Source organism: Erithacus rubecula (assembly GCF_903797595.1).
Source record: "Erithacus rubecula genome assembly, chromosome: 26".
Classification (NCBI taxonomy): Eukaryota; Metazoa; Chordata; class Aves; order Passeriformes; family Muscicapidae; genus Erithacus; species Erithacus rubecula.
In genome coordinates, this window is record NC_136678.1 from 2,209,447 (window position 1) to 2,218,573 (window position 9,127).

The window sequence follows — 9,127 nt, forward strand, 5'->3', positions numbered from 1 at the left end:
CCTGGTGTAACTGGGATGTTCCCAGCAGCCAGGCTGGTTCGTTATCTCACTTTTTGAATCCCTCACTCTTGCCTCAGTGGCTGTGGGGCCGCCCTGGGTTGCACAAACTCCTTCCTCTGCCACTTCAAAAAGCTGATGCTTTGATGTTCCCATTTTTTTTTTTTATGCACGTGGAGGGCAGAAGGGACGGGGCTTTTTTATGGAAAGAAAGGGATGTGTTTTAAGCAGGGAGCATCCTCTGGTAACTTCTGCTCCATCCCAGAGTCCCAGGTGACACTGGAGCTGCACAGACCCGAGGGATGCCCACGGTGCTGGGGCGGTGCCGACTGCATCCCTCACACCCAGAGGGAGCAAACCCACACCTGCAGCTGGGGCAGAGCTGGAGCTTGGCAAGGAAATGATCCCCAACCATCCAGCACTGCAGCTACCTCTGCAGTGAGGCTGTGGGCGCTGCTCCTTGCACCCAGGAGCAGAAACCATTCCCAGGTGGAAAAACCAGTGACAGCTTCCCTGTCCCAACTTGCCCCCTCCTCTCCCTGCCTATTACAAACAGAAAGACAGGATGAATTTTAGAGCCTTTAAGTCTGTGCTGCAGCTTTCCAGGATGGATTTTCATGGTGTGTAACATGAATTTAAGATGATTTTCCATTCCCGATCTTCCTTTCACCTTCCCTGTCCATCCCACTGTACCTGTCTGGAGGCAGCCATGGGGCTGAGCAGCCACTGCTGATCCAAATCCCAGCACCCTGACACAGCCCAGCTCCACACAGTGGGGATGAGTGATTGCAAAATCCTCCTGCAGCGTGTGGCAGCCTCCAGTCAAACATGCCCAAACATATTTCCCAGCTGCTCTGGCCAGTGGGAAGCTGCTGGTCCAGCTGGAAAAAGCAGGAGTGGTCTGCACACCAAGGGTCCTCCTCAGCACCCCAGCACCTGCTGCCTCCAGGGGCTTTTGAGGAGATCTGGAATTCCCAAGGGAGCATTTTAACATGGCCTTTGTCACTTGGAATTGTGCTGTCACCTCCTTGTGCCCATGGGAGCAGGCTGTGTTTGTCTCCATGTCCCTGAGTCTGGGCTGGGATGGGCTGCAGGACACAGTCCCTGTGCCCTGCTGGGCAGGGATGGACTGGGATAGACAGGGATGGGCAGGAATGGACAGGGATGGACAGGGATGGACAGGGATGGACAGGGATGGGCAGGGATGGACAGGGATGGACAGGGATGGACAGGGATGGGCAGGGATGGACAGGGATGGACAGGGATGGGCAGGGATGGGCAGGGACGGGCAGGGATAGACAGGGATGGACAGGGATGGACATAGACCATGGGATGGACCCACAGACCAGGCTCAGGGCAGGTGCCCTCCAAGCCACAGAGTAACCCCAGCAGAAGCTGCCCTGGCTTCACACCTTTCCTGCCTGTGGACTTGGATGCATTTTCCAGCTAAACCACAGATCCCCTCACATCCTTACCATAGTTTCCTGCAGGACATGCACAGACTTGTTCCTCCTCCTCAATCCTGCCTGGACATCTGCAGGACTCAGAGCAGCAGATCCTACTCCAAACACTTTTTTCCACCCACAGCAGGTGCTGGGGTTCAGCTGGTGGAGCAGAGCCAGGCCTGGGGGAGACAATCCCGTTGGAGAGGCCGGGGGTGGCCCAGGATGGGTTGGGCAGTGCCTGGGGAGAATCATCACCTTGTTCTCATGGTGGCACCCCGAGGGGCTGAGCCACCCCTTCCTTAATCCATGAATCTCCTTCCTACAGCGGCCCTGTGGGTGGGACAGCCTGGCCAGGACTGAGCCCCCTTGGAGCCGGCTGAGCTCCTGCATCTCCCGGCCGGAACGTGGCACCTTTGTATCCTGACTCCTGCATCCCTCAGGGAGCGTCTCCCTGTCCCCGGAGCCCTCTAGGAAGGGGGTCCCTGTGTTCCCTGATGGGGGAGATCCTGCACTCCCAGGAAGGAGGGCTCTTTATCTCCTGCCTGAGGATTCTCTCTGTCCCTGATGCCGGGTCTCTGCACCCACCCATGAAGGGGTTCCCCCTATTCCCTGATGGGGGTCGCTCCACCTCCTGCACTCCCCAAGGAGGGGGGTCCCCGTATCCCCTGACACAGGAAGGGGGTCCCGGTGCCCATGGCCCTGCCATGCCCGGGTCTCCGCTGGCACCGCGCACATTCCTGGGACCGGGATGGGAGAGGAAAGGGAGTGAGGTGGGTGAATGACGGACACAGCGGCGGCGGGGCCGCTCCGGGGCGGGGCGGGGCGGGAGGGGAACCCCGAGCGACGCCGACACCGGCGCCGCCCCGCCCTCCGGTATAAAGGCGGGGGAGAGGCGGCGAGCACCGACAGACGCGGGGAGACGGTGGTGAGTGCGGGCGGGGACCGAGCCGGGCGGGGACCGAGCCGGGCGGCTCCGCTCCTTCGCTGGACGGGTGGGGAGGGAGGGTGAGCGCCGGGATCCCTGGTGAGCGCCGGTGCCTGGAGCGGGGGGAGCGCAGTAGCGGGGGCGGCTCCGCCTGGGGCCTCATCTCAGCGCTGGGAGAGAGCGGGGCTGTGCCCGGTGCCGGGGGCTGTGCCGGGGCTCGGCGGTGCCCGGTGCCGGGGGCTGTGCCGGGGCTCGGCGGTGCCCGGTGCCGGTGCGGAGTCCCCCAGGGGATGCGGAGCCCCCGGGCTGGGTCGCGCTCGCCCCCCGGTGGCGGGGATGGGGCGCGGTGCGGGTTTGGAGGCTGGGGCGCGGTGCGGGGTTCGGGGCGCGGTGCGGGGTTGGAGGCTGGGGCGCGGTGCGGGGTTCGGGGCGCGGTGCGGGGTTCGGGGCGCGGTGCGGGGTTCGGGGCGCGGTGCGGGGTTCGAGGATGGGGTGCGGGGTTCGGGCCGCGGTCCCGGCCCCCCGCCGAGCATCCTGCGGTCCGGGCAGGGAGCGCCCCCACCCCGTGCCAGCGCCCCCGTGCCACCGGTGTCATGAGCTGCGCGTTCTCTGTGCGGGATCAGCGGCTTCAGCCGCTCCCTCTTGCGGGTGCCGCCGCCCCTCCTGCTCGCCCAGCCTTCCCCCAACTGGTGTGGCTGGTCCGGGGTGTCGCAGGTGTCTGGGGGTGTCCCCCGGGGGTGCTCTCATCACCCAGCTCGGCTGGATGGGGTTTAATGCAGCCGTGCACCTGCCGTTTCCTCGCCCAAATCTTGGGGTTCCCTGGCGGCTGCCGGGAGCCTGGAAGCTGCTGCTGGGCAGAGGTCGCTGGAGGCAGCACCAGCCCCATGGGAGGGGACGGTGGCCCGGCCCCGGTCCCTCCCTCCTGCGTGGCTTTGGCAATTGCAGTGAGTCAGGGCGAGGGTGTTATCTTGAGGCTCCAGGGTGGCACCTGAGTGGCGTCGGTGACCTGAGCACGGGGACATCGTGACGCCGGCGGGAGGGCTGGGGGGGATCTGCAGGGTGACTGAATGTGTCCCCGTCCTGCCACCTGCCCGGGCTTGCCTGGACATGCTGGGACTTGCCTGGCAGTGAGGTCACCCTAGTCTGTGCGCTCACACCGCCCGGAGATAGGAAGTTGGGTTTCTATTTTTACTCGGGGATGCTGAGTCCGAGTACACGGTGCCCCCAGGGGCTGAGTGTGGCCCCCAGCCCCCCTGGCACTGCCCAGCTGCCCCCTGGCACACCGTGCTGGTGCCGTGCCTGCTGATAGGATCATCGAATCATTGGGGTTGGAAAAGACCTCCAAGACCCTCGAGTCCGACCTCTGACCGATCCTCACTTGTCAGCTACACCCGAGCTCCGAGTGAAACACCCAGTCATTTATTGCATTATTCACGGGCTGGAATGTGGGGAAGGCAATGTGGCACAGGCAATCCAGAGGGGCTGCAGGTGCTGAATTTGGGGAGAAATCTTCCCTGCAGGAGGCTGAGAACTCACTTCTTGGGGGAAGTTTGGGGATGAGGAGGATGGTTTGGGAGTCTCAGATTAGGTGGGAAATGGGAGCTATGAAACTTCCTTTTTAAAGCTGATTTAATGAGTGTGGCTGTCCCAGTAGGGGCAAGCCTTAGCTCTGTAAACTCAAATCCCACAGCAGTGCTGACTCTTATCAGCTGGACTCGATGATCTTGGAGGGGTTTTCCAACCTTAACAATTCTGATTCTATGTTGAGGTTCCTTATAAGTGTGGGTGTAGTGAGGGGTCCATTATTCCCCACTTGTGGATAAGGACTGCTGGGGTGGGAAGGCTTTGTCACTTACTGGGAAGGTCAAGGCTTTTGGCACCGATTTGAAAAAAAAACAAACAAGGTCTTGTTTCTGATTACCCAAGAGCTCCTTGCAGATAAGGAGGGTGGTTTACAAAGTGGTCAAGCTTGTGGCATGTTCCTGCAGTTGCTTGAAGGTTTCTTTACCACTGGGTCTGGGTTCTTGAGATGAAGAAACTGGCCAGAAAAACATCCTGTTGCTTCACTTGCCCGTGTGCCAACTTGCCCTTGCCTGCATGGAGGTGGGGATGAGCAGGTTGGGCAGTGTCTGGGGACCAGGGCAGCATCATCCTGGTGTGGCTCTGAGGTCTGGCACCCCGAGGGGTGTTGTGGGCAGTGCTGAGGTGCTGGATGCTCTGACCTGGCAGGGCTTTGCCTGCAGGAGGAGGATTAGGGAGTGTTGACATCTGCACCTTCCCCACCCTCCTGTGTTATACTGGGCTGGCTCTGACCTCAGCCATGCTGAAACCTCCAGAGTCAGAGTCCAGATGTGTGAGTCCCCTCTGGCCAGCCCAGCCTGTCCCACCTTGCCTTTGCTGTGTGTGCTGCTGTCACCCAGCCCCTGTAACTCACTCTGCTTCCCCCACAGCCACCATGCCACTGTCCCAGAGCAGGGCTGGGCAGAGCCCCTGCAGCAGCAAGGTGTGCAGGAACCTCTTTGGCCCTGTGGACCATGAGCAGCTCCAGCATGACTTTGAGGACAAGATAAGGCAACAGCTGGAAGAAGCTCAGCAACGCTGGAACTTCAACTTTGAGACAGAGACTCCCCTGGAAGGGCAGTTCAAGTGGGAGAGGATCCTGGAGGTTGAGCAGCCACCCCAGGAGGTTCACAGCCTGGTCAGGGCTGTCATCAGCAGTGACAGCAGGAGCTCCTTGGCCCACAGGGTCCCCCCTGGCAGGATTTGCCCTGAGGAGTCTGAGCAGAGCTCCAAGGTGTACAAGGCTGGTTCCCTGCAGAGCTTGAAACGTGGGCAGACCACGATCAAAGGTGGGTGCTGGGGGTTGGTGTCACTGCCTGGGGGTTGGGTGGCATTGATGGCATGGCAGGGACAGCAGGGGACTGGGGTGCCAGAGCCCTGCCTGGCTCTTGGGCATGGGGAGGGGTCCCACCCTCTGAATCTCTCCTAGGGAAGCAGAGCCCATCTTCCAAAGGGGAAAAGGCAGCTGGGGGCCTTTTGGCTGCTGGGGTTTGTGCATTGGGCTTGTGGCTTTTGTAACTGAAGATGCCCCCAAATTCATCATCTTGAGTTCCAATGGCCTGACTCAAACAGAGAATCAGAATATTAAAGGGTTGGAGTGGATCTTAAAGATCACCTGCCACTAGACCAGGCTGCTCTAAGGTTTTATCCAACCTGGCTTTGAGCACTTCCAGGGTTGGGGCATCCAGAAGGTCCCTGGGCAACCTGTGCCAGTGTCTCACCTCACTCATAGAAAATTTCTTCCTGTCCTGCATGGTCAGGGCCTGGAGTGGAACTGCAGAGACAAACAGGAGATGATGCAGACTCACAGCTCTGGGTGGGGGCTTTAGGGTGAAACCCCCCTGGGCTGATTTGGGGACACCTCCCTGGGGACACCTCCCTCTTCCTGCCCTGCTGGGAGCAGCAGGCTGGAGACACTTTCCAACCCTTTTCCTTCTCCTTTCAGATTTCTACAGTGCCAAGAGGAGGATTGTCCCTGCCCGGCCCCGGCCGTGACTCGCTGGGGCAGCTCTGCCTGCCCGGGCTCTGCCCACCTGTACAAAGCAATCTAGAGTCTCTAGTCCCCTATTTATGGTAGCTCTGGGGTCCTGAGGGACCTTCACTGTGTGCAATGTAGAGGAGGAGCCCCACAGTGGGGCTGGAGGAGAACTGAGATGGGCCTGGTGGGATTCAGGCACTGCCCTGCCTGCTGAGATGTGTCCTCTGCCTGCAAACACCGTCCTTGTGCCACCCTGCTGGCCAGCCATGGTCTGTGCCCTGCCCAGGGGCTGCCCTGGGGGACATATTGTGTCCCAGCACCTGGTGGCACCAGCTATCTTGAAGGAAAGTCACTGGTGTGGTTTGTAGAGCCCTGGGATGCCCCAGCTGCTGGCACAAGGGGGTGTCCCTGTCGCAGCAGGATGGACCCCAGCATTGTCTGTGTGTGGGAGCAGAGTGATGGGGAGGCTGCTCCTTCCAGGCTTTGGGGTCCCCTGCACTCTGCTGGCCCCAAATCCCACCTTTTTCTCTTGTTGTTGGCTTGTTAAGTGGTGCTGCTTGTGCCCATGTCCCTGCCATCCCTCAACACTGACTCCAGGCTTGGGAGCCCCTGCTCTGGCTCTGCTGGGCTCCTCTGGGAAGAAGAGCCTGCCCACCAGCAGGGGATGATGCTAAAATAAGGAATTGTAGCTTATTTTCCTGGACTTTTCTTTCTCCTTTGGTGGCTGGCAGGGAGAGGACCTGGCTTCTGCTCTGGGAACAAGGAATGGCCTGGAGCAGAGGCTGCTCAGTTCCAGCACTGAAGGATGAGTCCTGAGGGACTCAACAACTGATCAGGTGTCAGCACTTTCATGGGGTTCATCTCCTGCTCTGCTGGATTTGGACTCAGGAAGACTGGTGCAGAGATGGTCCCAGGAAGAAAAGGGTGATCTCTACCTTGCACCACAATGCACTTTGCTGTCAATTTCCCAGCACTAACATGTTTATTTATATTTAAAATAATGCTATTAAGTGTATGTGGGGAAAGGTGAAGATCCTGGTTTGTATGTAAGTGTTAACTCTGAATAAACACTTGTACAAAGGATGTTGTGGGTTAATGTGGGTGACTGGGAGCAGGCTGGCTGGGGGAGGAGGGGTTTCCAGGGGCTGGGATCTGCCTTTGTTGAAGGCTGAGAGGGATAATCCTTGCCACAACCTCTGTGCTTTGACCCAATTCCTGGCACAATGATCTGGTGCTGCCACCATGTCCCAAGCAGAAAGCCAGTGCCACCTGTGTGGGATGTCCCTGCAGCACCCTGTGTGATGGGGCTCCTCTGTTGCCCCCACCATTCCTCCACCCCTGTTCCCCAGCCCTCAGCACCCTGTTCCATGGTGTGAGTGGCCACTAGCCATGGGCAAGCTGCTCCCCTCCGTCACCTGACAGGGCTGCTGAGTGCCCAGGCCCACGAGGGTGACCCACCTGTGGGATGGGGACACAGGAGCACGGGTGGCACTGCTGGGGAAATGTCAGTGGCATTTCCTGGGTGGGTCTGGGATCCCCTGGGAGTCAGGGATGTCTCTAGCACTGGCTGCTTCTTTGGAGGACTGAGCAAGGCTTGGACTTGGGTTTTTCATGACCTGATCTGTGGAGGATGCAGAGGGCAGTGAACAACCTCATGTCCCTGTTCAGCTGAGGATCCCTAGAGCATCTGCCTGTCCCTGGAGTGTGGGGTGACATCTCTGCAGGCCTGTGGCTCTTGACACACACTCAGCCTTGGAGCTGCTGCTGAGTCAAACCCTACAGATTTAGCCCCTGTAATCTCTCCCCTTACGTCAGTCCTTGCAAACCCCCCTGGCTGCTGCCAGGAGCTCCCCCTGCTCTCACCTCCCATCTGCCAGGAGCAGCAGCAGTGAAAGAAATGAGAAATAGAAGTGAGAAATGAAAGCCCCTTGTCTCTGTGGCTCTGGGGAGAGGGAGTTGGGCAGCAGGGCTTGAGCTGAGTCCCTGGGACACCTCCAGGACTGTGTCCCCCCACCCTTGGGACACAAACCAGTGCTGGGCTCCCAGCTGGGGAAGGATGGAAACCTCCCAGTTTCAGCCCAGGCTGTGTTTTGCTGCTCCCTCCCCAGCCTGGCCTCAGCAGAGAGCAGGGATGCTGAGGGTCAAACCCCCATGGGGTTTCCAGGTGTTTCCATTCCCTTGTCCACATTCAACCCCCTTTAAATGACACTTCCAGCATCTCATTGGGGTTGGATCATACTTTCCCTCCTGGATCGTGCTCCTCCTCCTGGGCTGTGCCCTCTTGTTATCACTGCTGGTCCCTGTTCATGATACCAGAACCTTCCTGGGCAGAGAGCACAAATCAAGCTCTCCCAGGGGTATTTAGGGTTTTCCCTTCAAAAGGGAAAATTTTCTCCTCAAATCCTTGAGGAAAGCAAAGCCAAAATCCAAACTTCTCCATGCAGTGACAAACATTGCAGAGGGTTGCAGGGTGAGGGGAGAGCCCCCAGCCTGAACAAGGGGATGCTGCAGTTTGGGGGTGCTGCAGTTTTGGGGTGCTGTAGTTTGGGGTAGCAGCAGTTTGGGGATGCTGCAGTTTGGGGTTGCTGCAGTTTGGGGATGCTGCAGTTTGGGGTAGCAGCAGTTTGGGGTAGCAGCAGTTTGGGGTGCTGCAGTTTGGGGTGCTGCAGTTTGGGGATGCTGCAGTTTGGGGTGCTGCAGTTTTGGGGTTGCTGCAGTTTGGGGTGCTGCAGTTTGGGGTAGCAGCAGTTTGGGGTGCTGCAGTTTGGGGTGCTGCAGTTTGGGGTTGTTGCAGTTTGGGGTAGCAGCAGTTTGGGGTGCTGCAGTTTGGGGTTGCTGCAGTTTGGGGTTGTTGCAGTTTGGGGATGCTGCAGTTTGGGGATGCTGCAGTTTGGGGTTGCTGCAGTTTGGGGTGCTGCAGTTTGGGGTTGCTGCAGTTTGGGGTGCTGCAGTTTTGGGGTAGCAGCAGTTTGGGGTTGCTGCAGTTTGGGGTTGCTGCAGTTGGGGTGTTGCAGTTTGGGGATGCTGCAGTTTGGGGGTGCTGCAGTTTGAGGATGCTGCGGTTTTGGGGGTGCTGCAGTTTGGGGGTGCTGCAGTTTGGTATAGCAGCACCAGCTTTGCCCTGAGTTTGGAGAAGAACCAGCTGAGCTTTCGGGTGGCCCAGAAATGCCCTAAAGGAGCAGATGGACCTGGCTGGCTGCAGCTTTGTGAGTGTAAACAGCA

The 9,127-nt window shown here is 59.1% G+C and overlaps 1 protein-coding gene across 1 annotated transcript; it reads left to right on the forward strand.

Moving 5' to 3' along the window:
* Nucleotides 1–4,792: 4,792 nt before the first annotated feature.
* Nucleotides 4,793–6,988, forward strand: CDKN1A (cyclin dependent kinase inhibitor 1A). Its single transcript, XM_079326974.1, has 2 exons — nucleotides 4,793–5,216; nucleotides 5,873–6,988. The coding sequence occupies exons 1-2, from the start codon at nucleotides 4,823–4,825 to the stop codon at nucleotides 5,920–5,922; spliced, it is 444 nt and encodes a 147-aa protein (XP_079183100.1). The 5' UTR covers nucleotides 4,793–4,822; the 3' UTR covers nucleotides 5,923–6,988.
* Nucleotides 6,989–9,127: the final 2,139 nt, after the last annotated feature.

Coding starts and splice junctions, on each gene's coding strand:
- CDKN1A (XM_079326974.1), top strand. CDS start 4,823: ATGCCACTGTCCCAGAGCAGGGCTGGGCAGAGCCCCTGCAGCAGCAAG. Junction 5,217..5,872: donor TGGGCAGACCACGATCAAAG/GTGGGTGCTGGG, acceptor TTCTCCTTTCAG/ATTTCTACAGTGCCAAGAGG.